At 37.8% G+C, this 25,840-nt stretch overlaps 1 protein-coding gene across 1 annotated transcript; it reads right to left on the bottom strand.

Annotated features, from left to right (window-relative positions):
- Positions 1–1,916: 1,916 nt before the first annotated feature.
- On the bottom strand, positions 1,917–25,560 carry NEDD1 (NEDD1 gamma-tubulin ring complex targeting factor). Its single transcript, XM_066319360.1, has 15 exons — positions 25,507–25,560; positions 24,398–24,541; positions 22,785–22,879; positions 21,282–21,398; positions 19,977–20,117; positions 14,345–14,574; positions 13,139–13,340; positions 12,022–12,208; positions 9,320–9,451; positions 9,100–9,141; positions 8,457–8,680; positions 7,569–7,713; positions 7,111–7,267; positions 4,773–4,839; positions 1,917–4,065 (listed from the first exon to the last, which is right to left on the bottom strand). Exons 2-15 carry the CDS (start codon positions 24,531–24,533, stop codon positions 3,961–3,963), a joined length of 1,980 nt encoding a protein of 659 aa, XP_066175457.1. The 5' UTR covers positions 24,534–24,541; positions 25,507–25,560; the 3' UTR covers positions 1,917–3,960.
- Positions 25,561–25,840: the final 280 nt, after the last annotated feature.

Below are 25,840 nucleotides of genomic sequence, written 5' to 3'. Positions count from 1 at the left end.
AGTGTCCCCAGCCAGACAGTTGGAAAATTCTAACATGATTTAGCCCCAAAACAACATGGGCATTACTGTTTATGCTGCAGCAGCATTTGGAGGCCTGAACTGATTAAGCACGGGCACAACCCAAAATAAATAGGGCAGTTGTTGCTCCACCAAACATCTTCAGTCATGATACAGTCTCTCTGGAAAAGGGAATGCTGCTTCCTACTTGAGTTGAGGTCTGGATTTTTTAAGTACTAATGACGCTAAAGAGTAAGTATCAGCAGTCTACACTTCTCTTTCCTTCATTTTTAATCCGCTGCTGTTTATATCCAGGTAGAGAGAGAATAACCTGCAAATTTCTGCTGGTAAAGTGGATTCTTAACTTGCTCTCAAAATCAAGTGCCTTCTGGGCCCAAAATAGGGTTTTTTTGGGTCATCACCCCAACCTACAATCTCAGAGATGCTCTTAATAATCCACAGTTTATTATACATGCACTGCCTCAAAAGTTTCTGTTTGTTTTGAAAATATTAGATATGCATTCGAAATCTACAATAGCTTTTTACACAAAAAGAAAGAATTGGCAACATCTCATATATGCCCCTAACTTTAGTAGAAGTGGCAATGTAAGAAAAAGTGTTATTAGCAACTGTGCTGTAGACAGCATACTAGATAAGACACTGTCCACATCTGAACAGCTGAAGGACTGTGGCTCTCAGTCTCACACATGTATCAGTTTTGACAGCCAAAAGCAGCTAAAAAGATACGTGCTTTCCATGACTTTTATAATAGTTGAGTATGATTCCACTGTTAAGTTTCCCTGTCCTACAGCTGTGCCAGACAAATATGAAAATGTGAAGTGTACAGGTATACTGTCTGTACTTCCTTGGCTAGAGAGAGGCATCCAGGATCACAGTTAATCCTGAAAACACCTCAGAATTTTTTACTCTTGCCCCTCTGGCCTTGGAACTTATCTTTGCCAATGCCTGGCACAGGATGCTTAAGGAAGAGCACAAGATTGTTTCCACAGCTGAGAATTTGTTCATCAGCATCACCCAGGTGCATGGCCTGAGATGATGTGAAAATGGCTGAACTCAGACTGACCAGAAGGTGCAGCTCTTGCCATGCACCAGTGATGACATACAGACACAAGTGCATTGGTGGGGAAGCACAGACACAGCATCTGCTAGCCTTAAGATCTGTTACCCTTATATACAAATAATCTACAACCATTTTGCATCTTCAGTTTTAGTATCTAGGGTATCTGATGGCAAGGAACTGTACAGTTTAGCAATGCAGACTGTAAAATATGTTCTTTCTTCTAGTATGTCATGTTCCTTGTGCAGAAGGGACAATGTGCAACTTCCAAAATCATCCTTTTACTTATGAAGAGTATGGCGTGTGTATCGGGCACTGGTGGACTGCTGCCAGGAAGTAAGAACATGCTGGCATTCTGCATTTTTATGAGAAGAAATCAGTTAGTCAAAATCAGTTTTCAAACCCTACATACCTTGAAACTGCAAATGAACTTCGCATCACAAGAAGTCTATTTACATGAGAGAAGAGCATTAAAAAATTAAACATGTGTAAGTTTAACATGAAGACGAAGGATGCCCAACTCACCAGGGGCTTAGGAGACAAGATTATTCTCTCCCCCCAAAACATCTGCTTGAACGTGACTTTTAGCTATGAACATGATCTCTCTGGCACGACTGTCACAGTTTTCAAGCTGGAAGGGAGAACTGCTCATCTGCTCAACTGCTCATCTTACTCCAAGAGCATGAGGTATTGTGAACACTTCTGTGGAAATGATTGGATGGTCTACACGAAGCCAGAGAGGCAGAAGAGAGATTACTCCAAAATTTCAGGTAGATGGTGCCTGATGAGGCATAACAATTACAATACAGATTATTCTCATTTTTAGTAAGGTCACCACAGCTTTATTCTCAAAGAGGTGAAAATGAGCTTTATTTTAACATACAAATCAGAGAGCGTACAAGGCAAGACATACCCATATGATAGGCAGAGTGGGTCTCCACATACCATGTGCAGCCACTTGCGCTAGAGTAATCCTGAGATATGGACAAAAGCCCTAAAAATCTTTTTAATCACTCTTGCTACAGTCATCTCCATCTGCGAATTAAAAGCATTATACAGTTCAGAGTCAGGGAAATGAATTACCTATAAGCAAAATACCCAAGCTAATGGTCTGATTCCTGCTGTCATCCAGGTACACCAGCAAGAGCACTTGAACAAATTAAGAGATGGAAATATGCAAGGTTACTTCATTAACACTGGAAAGCATACATAGACAAATGCTAAGATATTTTTGCTACCTTCAACTACTACTGTCTTCATGAACTGTGCAGTCTATGTGTCAAGCTCTACACTGTGTGTTAAGTTAGTAAAAGAACCCCAACTTTCTTGGCTTCCTTTCAATATGAAGTTATATGTGATACAAAAATATTTTTAATAGCTTATAAAAGAAATAAAACCACAAGCATTTAAAGTAGTTTCCCTAATATTAAAAGGCTACTTGAACACTCTCATTTTGCTACAAGACTGTTTTTCATTAAATGACATCAAAAAAAGGGAAGTCTCTTTTTTTAAAAAAAGTTAAAGGTAAGGAAAAATTATAGACATGTTTGGAGTTTTTCTTTAGTTTTGCAACATATAAAAATAAGTTATGCTATATATTATGGCTTTCATTTATTTATCTACTCACTTAGTAGCAGAGTGTCATTGTGGGTTTAAACACTAGATGTTGTAAATAATTAACCTGCCTGTTCTTCACACTTTCCTTGAGTTTTGAATTTGTGAAAAGAAACAAACAATATTAGAGGGAAAATAAAGAAGCCTCCAGAAAAACTTGAATAGCAAGAAGCACCTGTAGAAGAAGTCTTTCAGAGAAATTTTTAACTCAATTTGATTTCAGACATGTTTCATACACACCAGTATGATACTATCATGCTACTGAAGCAATGATCTCTCTTTAACAGTTGTTAATAATACAAGATAATAGATTTGGTATGCAGCTATCTGAAAAAGGCCACAGTAATGCTAAACCAACATGACTCAAAACTGCAACACAACTGCTCAGTATTAAGTGCTGCCCACTACCAATGGAAGGGGAGGTCGGGCACAAAAGGTGCTTGAGTCAGACTGAAAGACTTCAATTACGCATTGTTGCATTATTAATGGCTATATTATTAATATACTTACATTTTAAAGACTAAAGTTGCATTCAAGTCGGACAAGCTATGACAACACGCAAATACAAGTAAATAAAAAGAATTCTAGATTCACAGCCAAAGTGGTAACAAAAAAATCTCATTGTGCAGTTGATGTACCATTTGCAACAACAAACTCATGAATTCAATAAGGAAGATCGTGGCACCGAATCTGGGAATATTTTCAAGCTCTAGTTTTACTCAGGACAGAAGAGTTGCCAGCTGAATAGACTTAACTGACTACTGTACTTTCCGGCTTTTTGTAAACAAGACTCCATGGTGTGCAAAAGAGGAACTTTCGCTCCCCTTTTTCTTCAAGGAAAGTATCTGAAAGGCAAGCTGTAGTGATTGTTTCTGACAGCAGTAGAATAAAGAAGCAGATAGAAAAGTAGGTATATATAAAAATGTTCTTACAGTAAAAGCATCTGTCCTGGTTTGATTTTGTTTATGAAAAGGCACTTTACCTATTGCTAAAACTCCCAATACTGTACTTGTCCTTTGAGTTTTTCTGTTAGAAGGCTGCATTGCAAGGTGGTGAGCATGAGGATGCAAATGTTCTTTATACAATGCCTATCTACTACAAATTTTACAATTACACACAGTATCTTACACCACTTATTTAGAAGAATAGCTTCCTGTTCAAAATAGCAACAGATCCTCAAACAATTCTTCAGTGATGACAGATGATTTGTCAGAGACAACACACCACCTGTAGTGAGTTCACGCTAATAAAATTAGCAATGTAAAAACCTTTCAGAAGTGAGTCCTCAGTCTTTTGTTTTCCTCTCGCAGTCTCTCAATTTCAGCTACTAAGCTCTCATTTACAGAGTATCTTTCAAGCAAAGCATGCATTTCATTCTACAGAAAAGAAAAAAGTCCCAATCAGTAGTAGTAAAGTTAGTAATTCCAGTTTTATCCTATTGGCTTTCATATTTCTTTTTAAAATGAAATAATGTACATAATTCCCATTTTAAAAACTTTTGATAAGAAAAGTAAGATTTTCCCTTTTATGCTGACACAGTATTTTGATCATTAATACATTAGTGAATATTTTATCAAAGGATATTTTGCAGTTCTTCACGATGAGAACCTACTAATGCTGATTCCATTAAAATGCTCAGAACCCAGACAAGGTCTTTTTAACGCAGATCAAAAGAACAAAGATTCATAAAAAGGTGAAGCTGAAGAATACAGAACAGCTCAGTTTGCATATAGTATCTACAAGTGAAGCTTTCTATTTGAATTCCATCTATCTTCTCCTTAGCCCAGCCTTTGACCCATTCCAAAGGACCAGCTGAATTTGTTTGTAACTCCTGAAATACCTGAAATTCATACCTTTTCATTTTCCTGAAATTCATATTTACTCAACTCCTAGGTTCGCTTTATTAATCAAAGAAAAGACAATTTAATGATTCCCATTCATACTTTCCCCTTCCTTCACATGAAATCTCCCCTTCTGGCCTTAATAAACAAAACAGATTTTCACTTTTGAGAGAAGATGGCATGCCTTGGTATTACCAAAATTGAAAACTGAATACATTTCCCATTATGGTCCTTGTACTTACCAACTGCATATGGAATTGCTTGATCATCTCCAATTGCAAATTCACAATATCTCGATGGCATGCTTCTCTGGGGGAAGAAATGCAAAAGGACAACGCTTAGACTGATTTAGGAAGCAGTCTCTCTCGTACACTCAGCATCTGAAACTCCACAATTCCTCACCCTCACTCTCATAAAAAGTCTAGAGATCCTTAGACCATGAAACATAATCCTCTACAGCTTATTTTGGAATACTTTTGTCATGACATTGATTTTCATAAGTACCATTTTTTTCAGCACATAAGACATAGGACTTTACAGTTTAGAAACACAAATTTATACATGGTGATATTTTCAGTTGCAAACTACAGGATCCTCTCGTTTTTATCATTCAAAAGCTAATTTTCAACCCCTTGATCATAAGCACTGCAGAGAAAGACACTTATCTGTACTTGAAGATATGCCTTTCAGTACATGACTTTCAACACGCTTTTGTAAAAGGGCCCAAAACATCAACTGTGGTAAGTGATATATTATTCTCAAACCCATGGAATTATCCCGCTGATCTATGTAAAAAGCAGTGGCAGTGTTGTCTGCAAAGTGGACGTGCATTTGTTAATTCAAGGACCACCATTCCATACTACAAAAAACACGGTTGAAAATAGCCTCTGATCACGACATTAATACAACAGTTCCAGGAGCTGAGGAAGAACAAGAACAGCTCACAGAAAAGCAGGCAAGCTCACAAGTTCTTCCTGAACAGTGCAGTTGTCTGGGACTGAGTTATGTGCAATAGGGACCACTGGCCTGACAAAGTAAGGTGTTTCTCAAGTGGACACACACAGATCTTCATTTTCCTTTCCTCAAACATACAGCAAACCCAAAGGAATCCTCACTTTCTCTTTCCACAGATTACTGTCCTACAGAATTCCTACTGGAGGCAATCTTCTTTGAGCGTATCAAATATATAGATGCCAGCTAGCATCCTATAAATCCAAAGATGTAGGTTATCTCCCAAAGGCAAGGAGATAAAGAAGCAAACATCTTTTTGGAACCAAATAAATGATACCTTATTCCTGGTCCTTTCCTGAAGGTTTGTGGTTTTTCCCCCCATTACTTGAAGAGAAATGAATTTCAGGCAAGGCAAATAAAAATCCTTTCCTCAGATGCCAGTAGCTGAAAGGTAGTTAGATCAACAGGAAGCTTACAATAGTTCCCTTCCCTCTTACTGACCCCAGTACTAACAATCTTTTATGATGTTTAAATGTATCTGTAACTCACAACTGGGAAAAGAGCCAGCACAATCTTCCAGTCACTCCAAAAAGTTTAGGTCAGAAGAGAAACAGAATATTTAAGGCTCCAGTTCTCAGGTATTGGAAGTAATAGACTGGAAAGCATAACTTCTAACTCTGGGGTGCCTGAACACAGACGTTAAAGAAAACACATCTGCAATACATAGACTGCATTTTAAGTTACATCAATTACAGGTTTTCATCAGATGTGTGTTTATTGCCAAAAAATCCCAGGGCAGTTTTACCATAGTATACTTATGTAAAGACATTAAATAATATTTGATGTATTTCTTCTGTCGGAAGATACAGAACAGCCATAGTACACAGACTTACTAAGCTAGTTTTGCTTTGCTTTTTGTCATCAAGACAACAGCATTTCCCTGCCCAGCAATTCTTCATCATCTCCATTCAACCTACTTCATCTTAACACATGGGTTGGGAAGTGATGCCCTAAATAAAATCCTCTTAACTTCTTCATCTTCTTCAAACTCCACTCTAAATGGAACCATACTAATTTGACTTCTTTCAAGACAATTGGAATGTTGGTTGGATATCCACAAAGTAAGCTGACGCTGACCATCACAGCACAGATCCTATTTCAGTGCAAAGCTCCACCAGCAGAAATACACACACACTGGTTTTTTACCTTACATGTGCCAAGTAACAACACTCAAAGCCAACACAAGTCAACTGGCTATGTAAAACTCTCCTCACTGTCAACCTGAAATTTCTCCTTCTGGGACAGGGAGATGAGAGAGGAGGGAAAGAAATCAGTGCAGGGCTTCAGGAAAAGAGTAGGGACCTCGCTATGCAGACTCAACTTACCACTGGAGAAACATTCACTCCTGGAAACATCAGCAAAGTCATACACCAACAGCCCTTGGAGGCATCAGTCTAATTAGTCACCAGAGCTATTAAAAACTATGTTTCATACCTAGTTTTTCAAAAATAGAGCTATAAAGAGTGTAATTTTCTAATCCAAAGAGAAATTTATTTCTGCCGATGCTGAAACACCTCATTAAGAAAACATGTCATTGAAAACAAGAACACTCTGCAGGAATACCAGTACCTGAAGTCATCCATTGTTTCTTGTATCATATTCTGAATGAAGTTTATTTGAATTGCTGTCAGAGGTGCATTTGGTCTGCTACTCCCAATGGTTTCTACTATTTTTTCTGACAATGAACTTGCAACTCCAGCAGTGACAGATGATGTTATCTTTGAACCTTCACAATTGGAAATAAAATACTGAGAACCCTTAAGACAAAAACTCTTCATATACCATATTAGACTGATAATTTTTAAAAACTAATTAATTAATTTTACCTCAAATATTGCTTGATAAAACAATCCAAAACAGATTTAGAATGAGTCTTTTCAAAGGCAACCAGAGACATTCCAGGAGAGATGGCTCAATTTAAAGAATCAAGATCAGATGTTGTTTTTTAATGCCAAGTCCATTTTATCAGATTTCATGTCAGTTTACAATCAACCACACCTGGAACCGGGCCAAAATTATCAACTTACTCGTTGAGGTAGTACCATTTACTGGTGGATCATATGCAGGATGGGCCTGGATAGTCTTCATTAGTTTCTCATTTACATCAGGAGTAGACGATGGTAGGGAACTTAAAGTTACAGGCTCTATGCTTGATAAGCTTGATTTTGAAACCTGACGACAAAAATATTTTTTTTTATTTTAAAGACAAAATCTACTTGTTAAAATTGTCTAACTGCACTTGAAGAGAGTAATTTTTTTCCAAGTTTTCCAAAATGCACTTTCAAACATTTTTGCTTTTAGGAATCTGCTCAGAAATACATGCTTTTCATTTCCTAGCAAAAAACCGATTGCCAAAACATTCCAAATTGCCTCAAGTGGGCACACAGAAGAAAGTGTAAAAGGCGCCTCTAATTTTCACATCAAAAATGTTGTGACTACATTGTATCACTCCTAGCAAACTCAGGCTTCTCAAAAGCAATAAAAAAGTAGCTAAGCTCTGTGCAGAGGCATATCTTAAGATATGTGCAAAGATATCTCAAGAAAAGAAGGGAGACAGAGAACAGGAAAGAAGAGGGTGAAAATGATCTAACAAACAACAATCAATCATACTGGCACAAACATCTAGTGATCACTGTTGATTTTCTAGAAAAAATAAAATACTCAGTCTACCTCCTTTGTTTCATGGGAACTTATGTAACCTGATCTTATTTAAGACAAACATAGAGAAGACAAACATTTATCTTCCATTGCTGAAGGCCAATTCACCTAAATCACATTAGGTTTTACAGGTATGTCTTAATAGTGTGTGAACAGAGTTGCAAAATAATATCAGATGGGGCATTATTCAGGATTTTTTTTCTTCCAGCAGTAATATTCTGTCAAGATTCTAAAAAGACCACTCATAACAAGAATACCTGCTTTAAGACATTTGTTGATTCTTGTTTCCCAACACTTATTTTCTTAGAATCAGTCTCTGGATGCTCCTCCTCTTCTTTAATTGGAGATCCCACAAGTGCATGTAATGGGCTAGACTGTGTCCCTTGTGCACTACCACCCACTGGGTTTCTTTTTACTGGAAAGGCAATGGTCGGCTGTGGGAGAAAATCCAAACCAAATGGGCAAGACTGGAAATCCAGGCCTAAAAAGAAAAGGGAAAGATAAAACACACAGGTCAATAAATGCACACCAAATCTACCCCACAGTTAAAATGCCTGCACAATCATACAAAACTGATTGATAAAAGAAATCATTAAAAAATGTTCTCCACAAAAACTACAGCCTTCCATCCAACTTATGGTGCTCCCATCCTTATAAAAGTAGTAAAACATGAAAAGCCTCGTATATCACTAAAAATTGTATAAAGGAAGAAAACAATCACTTTAGGACCATACTCTTGACTTCCTGTTACCATGTTGTGTCGCTCCGTGTGTCAGACAATTTCCAGAAAAGTTGCTTCAGTGTCTGCTTTGGTCATTTGTTTCTTTTCTACGGTATGACAAAATCAGCATGTGAGAACTAGCACAGATCTCCAAAGGCCTATTACTGGCATATGCTTACCATTTCCTTGAGGATCTTCAGTCACTTGATTTGCAATAATATCTACAAAATAGCAGAACACAGACAAATGAAGTGCTTTTATGTATCACTGCATCAAGTTCATAATCAAAAACAAATTAAAATATCAAATAGGTAGAGTAGTTAGGAAGACACAAATGACCATTTTGTCACACTACATGCAGACAAATGGTGATTTACAAATTCCAGTACTAGAACTTACCATCTCTGACTGGAGAAAACACATCTCCTAAACTACTTCGACCCAAAGCATCAAAATTATTCAATTCAGCACATTTCCCATGATCTGTTTCTTTCGATGGAATGACATCCAAGCTGGAACTATGGGGAAAACCTTCAAAGGACAATATAATTCAGTTAGTAATTGACCTTTTCCAAAAATAACATACATTATGGCTGAAAAATCTCACACCAAGCATGATACTTGGGAAGTCCAGTAAGTACTTCAGAACAGTCTGCAGATGCCAGTTAGAGAGTCAATTTTAACTTCCTCATTTGGGCTGTCAACAGAGGTGACTACAACTAAAAGTTCAAGAGGAGGGTTGTAAAATTGGAGAACCCACCCATGTTCAGAGAAATCTATATGATGGGTGTAGCAATTTTATGCTGGACCAGGTGAAGTGAAAACTAGTGACTGCACATTCGTCTAATAAGGTAACCACATTCGGATGATAAAAATTTAAATTTCTTCTGCAAGAAGAAAAATTTGCTGTACTGTGCTTGCCATTCCAAGGGACATTATATGAAACATCTTTTTTAAAGCTTACCTAGTGATAGTATTCTTTGCTTATTTCTAATATTAGAAAATCAATTTTTATATTCTAATATTAGAAAAGCAAATTGGAGTTACAACTGCAGACAAAAAAACCCAATCAAACTTGTTCCTAGACCTTTCCTCACTCTACCCTCAAGCCCCATCTTTGACCCAGTCCAGGGGGAAAAAAAAAGTGAGCTTTTTTATGCAAGGTACCAGGGACAGTTGTCTGAATGGAAGCATATCTTAAGTAAAAAAAAAATCCCCGGTAATGATTCAAACTACAGTTTTTACCAAGTGAATTGAACTGCTCAGATAACCATCAAAATAACTTTCATAATTTCACAAAATGTTCATAAAACCTCTAAGTACTTCTCTACGTGACATTACTTATTCTAGCGATCCAAATATGACCGTGTGGGTGACTGCAATTAATTATGGCCAAGTATTTACATTAAGTGGAACTTGAATCATGTTTTCGATTTCACATTTAAATATATTATTATATTACATTTTTCACTCCTTTTGATGTGTCAATTGTGACACCAACATGGAATTGCACTTGCTAGTTAAGTAAATACTTGGTATACTGAGTCAAATCAGAAGTGCAGCATCAACCTGTGTCAGGATTTAGAGGATCTATGTGGAAAAAGTATAACGTAAAATTGGGCCAAAATATCTTGTGTACTTTTAATCATTCCCAGTAATCTAAATGTAGTAACGTACCTAAAGCAGAGAACAGTTGCTAAATGGGAGGTCATGGGAAGCTAGCTAAAAGTACATCCAAGTTTCTCATCACATTCTGACTTCATTTATACTTTCGTATCTTAAAAACATCTGTGACAAAAAGCCTCAAATTTGTTTAAATATGCTATCAGATTACTTTATTGAATGCTCCTTATTTCTCCAAAGTTAAATCCAATGAACAGGTTCTAGAAGAAATTCCAGACAACAAATGAAGTCTGTGGTTTCTCATCCATTCCCATTTTTAACCTTAAAGACTGTATCTTCTGGAGTACTCAGAGGTCTTTACTTCTAAAGTGAACACTCAGACTAAGGAAAACTGTTTTGCTTGGTAAGCCTTTACTTTCTTAACACATTGATTTATTTTGCATGGTCTTCTTTGAGGGATAACAGCCATTACATCTTCAAATAAAGATAATAAATTGTATGTTTTAACCAAAATAAAATTTTCCACACCATTCAGTAATGTTGATTAGCAGCACCTCTTGCATATACAGGAACATTCTACTTCACCTAATACTTGACTACATACCCAAGGGAGGTTATTAATACAAATCCCTATGGACTGCAGTGGCTTATTGCCTAATTACTGTTAGTAAATGTATTTCTCCTTATTTTAAAAGGGAGGGGGAAAGTGCTGTTACATTAAAATGGACTGAGGTTTTTTTTTTTTTTCAAGAATCAAACTAGCAGTATTACTGATTTGATATTTTCAGAACTCTTGAATTACACAAAACTTTCAGAGTACATTTCATGCAGTGGCAGTTTTGGAATGCTCAGAATTCTTACAAAGAACTTGTTAATTTCAGAGGCATAGACAGCAAGTACAGTTATACAGCTAATCATATTTGCAACTATATTTAACATCTTTCCTACCATGTGATACTGGAATCATGCCTCTCACAAAAATACAGTTCAGTTGTCACTTGCGTTTTTGGACTAGGTTGCTTTCTTTTTTTTTTTCCTGTGTTTTCCTTGTTGGCATATTTTGTTGTTTTTGTGGTTTTGTGGGGTTTTTTTGGGTTTTTTTTTTTTTTTATGAGGTCTGTCTGTTACTCCTGTTTATTAACAAAATTACAAATCTTTAGCTCTGCATTCCATGCAGACATTGCATCAGAAACTACTATTATCTCCAAGAAGTCAGAATGCAAGACAGAGTCCCACAGTACCATCACAATTTTAAGACTTCATGTGTCTTAAGTTTACAGTTGGACCCAATTTACCTCCTACAGTCTCACAGCATGTGGTACGCAGTGGGGAGGGAAAAGAAGTATATGCACATACACACAAGTACTTCATAACAAATGCCCTTCCCTCAGTGAAATTTTCATACTGTAATGGTCGAAACACTTGCTTCCATCTTCCATATTATGCCAACTATTTTGAGAACAGGAACATAGCATTACCTGTTTTCTCCTGAAAAATCTCTCCTCCCTTATTCTCATTTGTCAATGTAGGATGAGAGGAAACTGTTGCTGATGCTTGAGAGGCAATGTTTTTGATGCCAGTATTCTGAATTCCTCCACGATTACTACCAGCTTTGACTTCTACTCTTTTGGACACAGGTTTATTTGAAGAACCTGTGAGGTTAGACTGAAGAAAAAATAGAACCAATTAAGAGAAGTTATTGTTCCTTCAGCCAGAAATAAAAATACAAGACAATATATTTTCATTTTTAAAAACAGTAAAAAAAAATTCACTTCAAGTTGCAAAGGTTGCCTAGGAGATATGCCTTTATAAATATTAAAAAAAGGTATCTTCATGTAACTTCAAAGAGCATGGGAAACATCTGTATTATCATATAGATAACTCCACAAGGATAGCAACAATTTAACAGTGGAGTGACCCTGCATGAGTCAATTTTGATCCCAGGTTTAGATATAGCAAAAAAAAGAGATTATTAGGAACTCCAAATTTTACAGGAATAGTTAACCACTAGCAGCAAGCATGCTAGAGGAGAAGGAAAGCCTCAGAGTGATAAAGAATGCATTACAAAGGTTCTCTCAGTGTCTACTAACTGGAAGCACAGGGTCTCTGGATATAGTAGAGCCGAATTAAGTCTTTGAAGAACCTCTTAAGTCTTCTCTATTATTTAATTAACTTTTTTACTGTTTATATGTGCTAGCATAAGTCCACATATAGGACCTACAAAATACATACAGATGAGCAGCCCTGGTCTTCTCCTTAAGCAGAAGGGCCATTACAGACCTTTCTGCTGCTGCCTACAAATAACCGGAGGTGCCACAAACTGATCTGCAAAGGCAGCATATCCACAGCAGAAAACCTAGAAGACTGCAAGTTCCACTTATTTCTACACTGAGGCCAGGACGGGGGGGGGAGGGAGAATTCCACATTAACAATGCCCAAAACAGCAATTAAGGCTAAGCAGTTTATAATTCCTGTGTTAGTATCCAATTTTGTTGGCATCTGTAATGTTTAGACAGTTATTATTAACTTTTTTTAGAACTTAAACTTTTGTTTATGCTTTGCTTTTATTGATTTGCATACTAAACAATAAAATACCTTGGAAAAAGTGCTACTGAACTGAAGACGTATGCATTTCACACAGCCTTTGTGAGCAGTAACTGCTTTCACTGGTGATGTCAATTGTCTTAAGTCATACTGGCAGATCTTTCCCCGGGAACATCCTACAGCCAAAGTAGTACCATCAGGCATGAAGTCTACTGTGGTCAGAGGAAAATCAGCTACAATTGTTGTCAGTAACCTTCAAACACAAGAAAGGACAGAATGAATCTTTTAGAATTCACAAGTTGGACTTTTCAACACAAAATATAGAATAGAACAGAACAGAATAGATATAAACTTTCATAATTCAGCTATAGGTCAGTAGTTCAACTTCTCCAATGTCAAGTAAATTCAGTTAATTATTTTAAGAAACACTACATTAGGCATACACTAAGCATTCATGCTTAAAAAAAAACAAACACCCTGCATATAGGCCAAAAGGCTTCATAGGGACAGGATCACATTGCCTTCTTAATAGCAAACACCAACATTATTTACTGGTATCATCATATGTAGCAGCAATCATACTACATACATTCTCTTATCCTCTAGCTTCCCAAGCCCATCAACTCAACCCTTCCATAGCTCTGGGAAAAACTTCAGGTCTTAGCTTGCATCCTTTTACAACATTGTTTTAAAATGCAGACTCCTGTTTTAATTCACCCAGAGTAAGAGCACTACTCAAGCTAAAACCATATCCCACAAAATCACCTTCCATCCTATCATCTTACTATAAAGTCCCATCACCCATGTCCCATCCTTGCTGCTTTTTCATCCAACATTCTCCCGTATCTCAGCAGGTATGTGCACCACAGTTACATCTTTTATCTTAATTAGAAAAGCATGCAAGGTAAGCTCAGGTGGCTGAAGAACCGCACAGGCTGAACTGCCTCTCACAGAAGTTAACTGCCCTCTATCAACAAGAAAAAAGCCCATACAGAAGCACTGGAGAACATCACCCATAAACTGGACTTCAGGTAGTTCCCACATGCTTTGGGGTTTTTCAATTGTTTGTTTGTTTGTTAACTTAGAAAGCAAAATGGACTATGGGACGGGTTCTCCAGTAACAACAAGCCAACCACTTCAACAATTCTGCATGGGGGCTGAATGAAACAATTTATGTCACAATTAGGCATGTTTTTTTCAGCTTATAAAACCCAAATAAAAAATCTTCTAAAATCAAAAGATCTTTCATATACTCACTTTTTACTTAAAGTGTCATAGAGAATAATTCTTTTATCCAAACCTACAGTTACAAGCAGCAGCTTATTGACTGGAGAAAAGCAGATTTCTGAGGCTGGTGCTTTATGAGTATTTTCAAAATTATGATATGGGTTCTGGCTATTTACATCCCAGAGAGTTACATTTCCACTGTCAGAAACAGTGCCCAGTAAGGATTTCTTAAAGGATGAATATTTCAAGTGTCGAATAGGCTGTAAAACAGACATAAAAATTAATTTTAATACCAATATTAAACATGATATAAAATTATTTTTTTAAAGACACAAACAGATTAGGAATATGAAGTTCAAGTTGTCTACAAAGGCTTCAACTCTGAAATATAAATAGTAAAAGGAGAAAAATTAATTTTGCACTACAATGCCATTTTTAGTATTGAAGGGGTCACCTTTTTTTTTACTGTTATGGGGTACCATATGAGCTGATCAGCAAAATTATGGAGAAGAAAAATGAAACTTCCAGAAAAGTTTCTCAAATCTTCAGCAAATATCATGGCTTCATACAAAACCCCCCACATTACATCTAAAATTAAAGGAGTGAAAAAGTACATTATTTCACCAACTAGTCTTCTGCCAAGAATGTTATACTTAATTCCCCTTCACTGACTTGAGGTACTTGGGTATCAGCCAATTTGATAAAGCACACAGACTCCAGAGTTAAGCAGGTATGTAGGTCCTGCAGAACAGACTTCAACCTGTGGACTAAGACCACAAAAGTGGATAACACACGTTGTTTACCACATGCAGCCTTGCTATTGCAAAACTAAGTAATCCAGGAACTTAACTTGTCTTTCAGAAACGATATTTTGTTTCCACCACATTGCTTCAAAGGATGTTTCAGGTCACTGCTATAATACTACAGTACTCAATTTCCAGATTAATTTTACTTATGACCCATCTGCACCCATTCCTGTGACCATGATGCCCTTACACTTAAGCAGTTTCCTAACTCCCTAGTGCTGCTACTCCATGTTTTAAACAACAGCAAGCTCACCTTCCTTCAGGCTTTATATTGCTATAAAAAAAAGGAGAGTCCCCAGGACTGGTTTTTCCAGTACCATCAGTCTTTTTACAACTCTCCTAGTATGAATATTTCTTGAATATGGACAACTAAAAACTTTTACGATTCTCAAAATATTTTGCTACTGTCTTTGCAGTGGCAGTAACATTTCATCCATTTTATACTGTAAATACCCACCCCAAAATATCCTAGATTACGTTTTCCTTTTTGAGTCTGTTTTGGTCATTGTCATTTTATGTTAAGAATATTCCTTACTCCAATTCCTTCTTTCCCTTGGAAATTTTGAAATCCGGCTCTAAAAGAGCCTCGGCTGTCCCCTAATTCTGATATCTTGATTTTACTGTCACAGTTATTCCTGAGTCTATAGTTTCAACCATTTTTTAATTCTGACATAATCCTCTCTTAAGGGCAAATGTCTTCTCACTGGGTTTCATCATAGCTCTACCTAGAATTACAGAATTGTTAAGGCTGGAAAAGATCTCAAAGATCATCATGTCCAAGCGTTACCCCAGCACTGCCATGTTCACCACTAAACCATGTCCCTAAATGCCACATCTATGTGTTTTCTGAATGCTTCCAGGGATGATGATTCCATCACTTCCCTGGGCAGCCTGTTTCAATGCCTCACTACGCTTTCAAATAAGAATTTTGTCGTAATATCCAATCTAAACTGGTGCAACGTGAGGCCGTTTTCTCTTCTCCTATTGCTTGTTAACTGTGAGAAGAGACCACCCCCCCCATTGTTAGTACCTATTTTTCAAGTGAATGTAGAGAGAAATCAGGTCCTCCCACGACTCCTTTTCTCCAGACTGAACCCCAACTCCCTCAGCTGCTCCTCCCAAGGCCCGTGCTCCAGACCCCTCCCCAGTTTTGCTGACCTTACTTCTACTATTGTAAGCACTACTGAAAATATTAAACAATATAGATAATGAAAGAAAATATTTGTTTGATTTACTAATATAATGAGTTTCTTACCCATCCTATCTAGTATTTTCTCCCAAAGCACTGAATCAAGTACTTTACTCAAGTCCAGTCCAATGAGTACTCTTATATTTTATCTGCCTGAAAATACTCTCAAAAAGTTACTGTTCCATTCTGGCATAGACCACACCACAATGCATTGTACTGGCCTTTATTCTATTTCTGCCTTTAACTTCATTTTAATGGAGATATGTGTTGCTTCATATTCTTCCAGCATCATTTCCAGCACTTGTATTGAGTATCTTGCTAGAAGCCAAATTGCTTCAACCTGCTTTAAAGAGGTGGGACCCTCAACTGCATATTTAAACAGGAACGAGTACAACTCTTCATCATTAATATGGTTCTCTACTGGTCACAATTTTACCATAATTTTTCTGTTTGTTTACATTGAAAAAAATACTGAGAGATTCTGGAGTAACAGCTTTAAAGGATCTACATGGGAAATAGTCCTGACCCTCACAGTTGTCTCAATTTTTCATCTCCAAATACCTCCTCCCCTGGCATCTGCTCGTGTTTCATTTTCTCACTCCTGTCCTTCTGCCCACCAATATTATTCTCTTCTAGCTCTTCTCAATTCTCCCTTGCTATCTTAACAAGTCAGCCATTTTCTTTTCTCATTTATTCTTTTAATCTCACAGGTCTGGGCAAGTTCTCCATTTTCTTTCACATTCCCCATTTTACTACTGCTCTCCACTTTCAGCTTTAAAAGCTGACAAACTTTCCACTATATCGAGTGGCCAGAATCCATCACACTCCTTTACAAATCAGCCAGCTGTTCAAACAGCTAAACTAAATCCTGTTGCTAGGAGAATTGCACCAGGCAGTGAAGACTTGAACAAACATTATATTTTGAAACAAATCTTAACTTATCCTCACAACAGCAAGCAGATAAGAATCTGGTAGTTTAAATGAATGCCAATAGCAAAGACAAATTATGGGATCTGCAAACAATTCTGCAAGAACTCAATTCTAATAAAACACAAAGATGTTCTAAATGAAAATCAATTAACAGAATATAGGCTAATGCTCCAATGAAAACAATTTTGTTTAAAGTCTGAGAAAGCACTGCAACCTTGGGCTATTCTACTACTTGTAGAATCTACATAACATGAGAAATTAACTGGCACAGAAACTACATTCCATCATGCTGAATCAAACAGAGACAAGCTAAAATTTACAAGGTTAGCTAGACTTCACATTCCTCAATTCTAAAAAACATTACTATGGAGTGGTGACCCTTCCCAAGTCAGAAAACTAGTGCCAGGATCAAACAGTATAAGGCACTGTTTATCTGTTCAAGTTTACTCTTAAGGAAAGCCAGCCACTAAGCTATAAATCAAGTACAGGCTTTTTAAATTTAACAGAATTACACAAATCTTTGGATATTTGCTTCACTGCAGAATCAATTCTCCAATTAAAAACCAAAGCAATAATAAAGGCATTTCTCCACATAAAAGTAAAGAACATTTTTAGGATCAAAGACAAGCTGGGAATATGGGACATCCAACTAGCAAACTCATTACAAAATCATAGCTCAATTCCATTTTAAATTAAAGCTATAATCAAATAACTGCCCTCCCTAAGAAAATGTTATGGACCCTTTAGAATGTGAACAGGAGCTCTTTGTTTGCAATTACTTTAACACATGAAATAGCTTTATCCATCCTAAAGGTCACTCAGCTTTGCAGCAGACTTCTTGATTTCATCTGACAAAACAGTTATTCACAGCATATCTCATACTTCTAATCACTTTCCAGTGGAAAGAACTGAATATATCAAGCAGGGTCATGCAAATCATTCTCACAAGAATTTCTTCATTTTCCAATTAACTAGCAGCATAGCCCCCACTCTAGATATTCACCTCAGCTGCATAATCCAGCCATGGACCTCATGCCTTAGGTTTTAGCTTTCATATTTTCTAGATTCTGTACTGCACTAGTATATAACTCTGAACTTCATACAAAGTGTTAGCAAGCTCTCTTCACAGGGTAGTTAGGCAAAACAATCCTTTTCCAGCCTGAAAACCAAGGACACCGTTACAGCTTCAAGCCCAAGGCGTGTATATAACAGCAAATTGAGGGGAGCAAACTGAGAGGATGGGACTTCATAACCAGAAACTGTAATTGCACAATTAATCCCAATATGTAAATGGACCAGAACTTATAAAAGTGTGAAAATTCGTGACCAGGTATCCATCTTGGGTGGAGCCACAGTCAGGCTCTTATACTGCCAAGGTGTTTCCTTTGAAGGCCTTTTTAATAAATACCTACTTTATTCCTTTAATACTGTCTAGCCTCTCAAGGCATGAGACCTCCCTGCAGCTCCTGCCTCACATCCACATTCTTCATAAGACCATAACAATCAAATCAGAAAAATGACCTGACTATATAGATGGATTTTTAAGATCAAACCAAGTATGAAGTACAATTTTGCTTCAATATAAGTATGAGACTGGCGATGGATCAAAGACACTGTAGCACCTAGGAGCAGAGATAGTTTGAATTTAACAGAGATTTTTCATCACAAAGTATACCATAATTCCTGAGATGCTATGAGAATGTAAGAGATTTTTCACCACGTTATACTGCTTGCGCGAGACAGGAGAAGAATTTATTTTGACACTATCTGCAATCTAAGACTGAAAAAGCTGTTGCAGTAACAGAAAAGGAATAAGTCACGAATTCAGCACTCCTTGCCAACATTAAAGGTCAAGTTTAGGACCAAAGCAACAGTTTTGTATCCCCTAGGCAGCTCCTACCTCTGTGAAAATGATTCAGTAAAAAAGGAAAGCGTGCCTAGAACTCAAACATACGGCTATCCGTAAGACAAGACAACTCTCACTAAGAGCACATATCGGAATTTCCAGTGGGACAAGACAGCTCATTTACTACTGCATATGCTCTTATATCAAGGGAACTCCCCTTGTGATACCCACTAATTCTTTTAATCTTTTGAGTCTGCAGAAAGGAATAGCAGTGGCAAACCCAACCACGGTTCCTAAGCAGTACATATGCTTTGTGTTTGCCTTGTGCACAATATTCCTTCAAACTAGTTATCCCAAATACTAACTAAACACCTAAGTAGGTAAGATAAAACCTCATTACTTTTCTCTTTGAGCAGCTGTGCAATTTTAATCTCCAGATTAAATAAACTTATTTCCAAATACAGGCTTGTATTCACCCCCATACTGTACAGATAGATTTGAGTAAGTTAGAACCCAGTCTGCATGGCCTTTGCCCTCTGCAACAATATACATCGAGTGGTGAATTGGAATCCTGGTTTGTAAAGCCAACTGTGCTTTAATCACTTCTAAGATATCTAACCGTTGGTAGACACTGGCTCCTCAAGAACCAAGTAAAATTTGCTGAAACCTGTATAGAAAAAAAGGCACTTGAGAAATCTGTATTTTGATGCTACCCAATATTTAAGGCTAGCAGACCACTGTGTGTATTATTTCTTCTTTCCTTAAAGGCACTCTGTAAAATTAAAATGAAACAGAACACCAAAACTTAAAAGCTCTTGATATGTACTTTCAATTTCTAAAGACTGCAAATTAAGCTTAGTACCTGAAAGGAACACAACACATATAGCCTACCTGCCTGTTGCCATAACCAAAGGGACTACTTGATAAATTGGTGGTAACACTGTGTAGGATGATTTCACCACTCAAAGATCCAGAAGCAACATAGCCATCATTCCAATTATATGCAACACACGTGACTTCATCTTTATGCTCCTGTGGGAATGGGAGGTTAAAGGGAGAGTGTTAAAGACATTCTTCCTAATCTATGCTTTTTGCAAAAGAACTTTGGCTTGATTTTTTCTGACCATCTGTACCATTTTAAAATATTTAGGAGTTGTACTGGAGTATCACAGAAAACAGCAACAAAACATACCAAAGATCAATCATAACCACTCTCTGATTGTTTGCATTAGGTGATTTTAAAAAATTAGTAAACATGATCACATAACTATATAATACAATATTTTAATAAGACAATCACAGAGATATTTACCACAGGTGTTATGAACATTATTTTAAAAGTAAGGCCTCCTGGAAACCAGTGATATTTGAATATACTTTCTGTTAATCTGATGTGCTACTGACAAGTTCCCCTTCTGTCACTTCTAGCATTAACACATATATTTACCAACTAGCTTTTCAGGACAGTCACTTTCAGTGATGATACTGTGTATAATGAACATATTATTTTTCTGCTATATAGTGGAAGACAATTGAGTACTTCTAACCCAAGAGTTGGGAATAGATATTTAAAGTTTTGTATTGGTTACCTAGAGGTTTTGTTTCCAACTGTAACTCTGAAAGTCCAAGAAAAAACAGGATAAATCAAAACTGAAGTTTCATAGCCTCTTGAAACAGGCTAAATAAGGGCAAACCATCTACTGAAGGCATCTGGGAAAGACACTAAGCCAATGTACTTTCATGCACGATAAAAAATGTTTTAGAGAATTCATACTGGACCAGTTAGAAGACAGCCATCTCCCAGTTTTGCACATTAGTTCTGCTACAGTATTTCACAAATACAAAAGTGTCTTCTCATTCAACATACCAGAAATAGCAATTACCTGGAATGCAACTCCTGGAAGAAATCCCCAACAGATAATACCCATAAAAATTTGCAAAATAAGAAGTTTATTCTGAAAATTTAAATGTATTTTATTACAGAATTGTACCCTGAAAACATCAAGCTACGTATGTTTGTTAAATTTGCTATTTACAGCACATAAAGAAGACAAACTCAAGCAGTACCCAGATGTGTGCTAGCTCCTATCTGTGACCTTGATCCTGCAGACACTAGACTTAGAGATACTATATTTTTTACAGTTGGCAGAAAAACCTGGGAGTGGAAAGCTACAGTTCTTCCTTAGCCAAACTTACCTTTAGGCTGCGGTAAATCTTTCTGGACTTCAAATCCCAGATATTAACTGTGTTATCAAGGCCTCCACTGACGAGATATGAAGAATTAGAATTCAAGCTCACACATGTCTGTTTTGCCTAATGAGGAAAGAAGAAAAAAGTATGCTAAAGATAATTAAGAGATTTATTCAAATCTACTTCAAAGCATATTGATGTGTGTTTTCATTTGCTTCAGCACAGTCCTACTATTTGTGCGAACAGACAGACCTATTCATACTCTACAGCCACTTCTATCAAAAGGCATTTAAAATCAAGGCCACTACTTTAAAATGTAAGTATATTAATTAATAAACCTTCCAATACTCGAATTTCCCCATTCTTCGTTCAAAATTTTTGACACCTTTTCCTCCAACACACATTTTCCCTTTAAATTATAGCTGCATAAAGTGCAATCAAAGTATTTTATTCAGGTACTGAGGTTTTTTTAAAAAATATCCCAAGTTAAGGAGAAAAATTCTTTAGAAGAAAATCAAGAAGTTGTCTAAGTGACATACTTCACATTCCTGAAACATTACAGGGAATATTATAGCAGCAAACCTCAGTTAAGTGATTCTTTTTAAAATAATCAATGAAGCACCAGTTTTTGAAAAAAAAAAGTCAATCTTAATGATAGGCCTACACTGAGGACAAATTATTATTCAGTTCTATCACGTTGAAAATTCACTTTAAAGTTCTCAAGATTTGAGTGAAGAAAAAACAAGTCCATCTAATTATTGATATGATAAAATTGCACGGGATTGCATTAGTTATAGATCGAATGTAGTGAAATCTTCAGGATAAACACTCCATCTTTGAAAGTGTTTGCTTCAGCACCCTAAAAGCAAGGTTTGAATAACTTTTCAGAAAACTTCCAGTCCAAATTAGCATTACAACAGCTATCCAAGGAGAATAAACAGAATGGTTTAGAACACTAACAAGCTATTTAAGTGACTCTGTGAAGAGACTCTTCTAAAACTAGGTCCAGCTTTTTGAAATGCCACACTTCCATTTAACAGGGGGGAAAAAAAAAGCCTTGAACACAACACAGACTCTCCTGTTTCTTGCAATTGCAGAAGCTGGCACATGTACACTCCAAGAACAATCTCTACATAGACTCTCATGTTTTCCAGGGGACAATTCATAGGCATGTACAATACTGACAGCTCAAGCTGGAAAATGAAGTTCAAACTTGAGCTATTCCATCTCCTACACATCAGATCATATCTGAACCACTGACTGCCTCAAGTTATCACGTTGGTGTAACTGCATCTGTATCTTCTTACTGACAGAACTATTATAAAAACACTATTGTCCCCACTCTTTATATGCGTTTAACAATACACAAGGAAATATTTTTACATGTGTCATAATTCTCCCAATACTAAAATTAAATTGATCCCAATATGCAGAATAGATGTAAGACACACACACAGGATACAAAGTGAACAGGGGAAAACATGAGGGAAAAGCATTACTCATACTTACTCCTTCAGCTATTTCAAAGAGTGGAATAGGTTTGCTTTTAGAGCTGGAAACAACGATTTTATCACCAGCAGCAGAAGCAGTGGCCAGGTATCTATCTTTGTCACAAGCTAAGAAGCATAACTGTAGGATACTGGTGATTAATAAAAGCAACAGGAAGTTTCCCATATTGAACACAAGACAGGTTGGCTAAACAGTCTACAGCATTGTACCTTGAAGAGACCTAAAAACAGAAACATAACGCTATTTTCCAAGCTTTCATTAAGAAGTTCTTGAATTAACCACAACCCTTACTTGCCAACACAAAAGACATAGCAATTTCTTTGATAGAAAAGTTGAGAAATATCTGCCAGGTATTATTTAAGAGCTCTTTACCACTACGGCAGAACTCTACAGTTCTATTTCCCCACACTCTCAAGTAAGAGTCCCATTTATCACTAGTTCAAAGGAATGTCTGTCGCTGTTAGCAGAGTATGGATTTAAAGAACGGTCATGAAAAATGTTAGACTACTTCACCATACAGTTCCTAGAGTATAAAGAGCAGTTACCAATTCCTCCCACTCTGTACTGAGAAAAGAAAAACAAAAGCCCAAAAAGAACCTTTTATGAAACCAACTACCCCAAAGTAATAACAACATTTATAGAACTGCAGATCAGGGAGACTGCATCTGCACCACCACCAAACAAATTGAGCAATCACTCAGTCCTCAGGCCAATACCCATTGTGATATTGTATTTGCTCATTTAAGAATAACACAGGCTAATTGGCTGGATTTAACATAAGAGAACCAGCAGGCAGAGTAGAACTTGCTATTGCTTTCATTATTTTAAGGCACTTTTGTATAATTTTACAGAACTATGAAGAACCAGAACTAATGCTTTATCCCTAACAAGCTGACAAGTCTATAAAGCAAGGTACTTCATTGTTTCAGTTTTGGGAGATGAACAGGAGACTTGGTAGAAGAAAGCATATAAGATACAATGTCTGTACATAAAATTTACTAAACACATGCAAGGGTGTATGCATATACATTATATCTGTGGTTCAAATTCTCTGCAAGCTCCATAGCTAAAACATTCATTTCTGTTCCAACTGGTGTAACTTTTTTGCTCATACATTAACTAGGAAAAAAAAACCCTTTGATTACAATTTCACTCACTATACTGTGTATGGAATTTTACTACACCAGGAAATGCTTTGCTCAAACTCATCAATTAATTAAGCACTGTCTTGAAAGCAGGTATCATAATCAACTACTGAAGAAACAAAGGAGTAAGCTTTACAGTTGGCAGGCGATTCAGGCATATTACAGCCATTAGGAAAGCGCTGCCTCCTGAGATGGCAAACTTCTTCAGAATTATTTACCATCATCAACTGATCCTGTAAACCCCTTAAGCAAGGGGAACCACAGAACTTTGGTCAAAATACAAACCAATACCAATTTTAAAATACATACCAATACCAATTTAATTTTAAATACATACCAGTTTTACGCAAGACCTCAAAACACATCGGGCCTGTGTTTTACAAACATTTCAGTTAAAAAAGGAAAGAAAAAAAACACTGGAATTTTGCAGAACACCCACAGAAATATGGCTGAAGTTGTAAAGGATACTATTGTTGGCCCAGTACAGTGAACTGACTGGATGTGAGGGTGTATGTGGGTTGAACTGTTCCACCACAGTGAAAGACAAGGAATCCCATATTTTAATGTCATCTCCTGACGATGCAAAACGTATGCTTTCTTGCATGGCTGCACCTGTTTTGGCAGAAATAAATGAGTAAGTGAAAATATATAAAATAAAGAAATAAGCCAGGCAACCTAAGAATTCAAAATGACAATTTTAAATGGTAGGGTTGAACTCTTCTTGGTGACCACAACATTTACTTGGAGAATTAAATAGTTAGTACCATTCAGCTGCATACACAAGCGAAAGCAGCAGACACTGCAAGCTTTTGCTTACTCGAACTCCTGCAGGAAATACATGGTTTCTATTTCACAACACTACCCTCTCTATGGCATCAAGAGACTAAAATGAAGCTTTTATCTCCACAGTTCACAGCTGCCGACAGGAAGCCCCGAGTATGTGAAGGACCCATTTCTCACCAGTAGATGGGGATATACAAACCAGAGTCAAACTGTTGCAGGGGCAGGCGGGCAGTATGGACCTAAAGGACTCATTTCACCGTTCATCTCACCACCCCAAAGGATATATCCGAGAATCCTTTAAACGAAACTTTTGACAGGAGAATACGAGCGACAGTGAGTCACCTTTCACTGCACCTTACAAAATATTACAAAACAAAAAAGCCAAAACCAATGTAATACTACTTATTTTGACTGACTCCTTTTAAGACTCAAAGCCAAGTTAACTGGTGCCTGGTTTGAAACGCCGATTCTCAGCTTTCCACTCCTGGTAATTTTAAACTATCAAAAAACGAGGACTGTAAGTGTGAGCCTTCCCTTCAGCTGAAAACACAACCACCCCTTAGCCAAAGTTTGCGGGACGTTCCCACACAGCTTTAGGCCATTCATTCTTACTGCTGGGAGTCTCAACACTCACAAAACTAAAGAAGAAATTCAGGGTCCACGTACGCCTTCACTCGGCATCAGCCCGCGGAGACGCCGGTCTCCCGTCCCGCAATTCAGCCCCGGAGGCCGCGGGAGGAGCCGCTCGGCGCAGCCCGGCCCGGCTCCCGCGCTCTCCCCGCGGCGCTGCGCACCTGTCCGGGCGGGCACCGGGCCGAGCCCCCGCTGCTCGCCCCCTCAGCGCCGCCGGAGGGAGCGGCCCGGCCCCGGCCCCGGCTCCGGCCCCGGCTCCGGCCCCGGCTCCGCCCGCCCCGACTGGGCCCGGCCGCGCGACCCCGGCCCCGCGCGCGCGAGCCGCCGGACTTTCCGCGCCGCGCCCAAGTTCACGCGCCCCGTCCCGGCAGCCCCCGCGCGCCGCTCCCGGCCCTACGGCGGCCCGGAGGGGCCGCGCCGCGTCGCCCGCGCCGCATCGGTGACCGCGGCCAGCCAGGGGCGGGACGGGTCCTGACCCCGCACGGCGCGGAGCCG

Source organism: Sylvia atricapilla, chromosome 5, assembly GCF_009819655.1.
Source record: "Sylvia atricapilla isolate bSylAtr1 chromosome 5, bSylAtr1.pri, whole genome shotgun sequence".
Lineage (NCBI taxonomy): Eukaryota > Metazoa > Chordata > Aves > Passeriformes > Sylviidae > Sylvia > Sylvia atricapilla.
The sequence above is the reverse complement of the archived record's forward strand: the minus strand, read 5'-3'. Positions and strand labels throughout refer to the sequence as shown.

Bases quoted from the DNA above. Each gene is read 5' to 3' on its own strand.
- NEDD1 (XM_066319360.1), bottom strand. From the start codon at position 24,533: ATGCAAGAAAGCATACGTTTTGCATCGTCAGGAGATGACATTAAAATA. The intron at 20,118-21,281 runs GTAAGTTTGGCT...CCATTCCCACAG, and splicing joins AGATTTACCGCAGCCTAAAG to GAGCATAAAGATGAAGTCAC. The intron at 12,209-13,138 runs GTATTTTATTGT...TTTTTTCTTCAG, and splicing joins TCAGTAGCACTTTTTCCAAG to TCTAACCTCACAGGTTCTTC.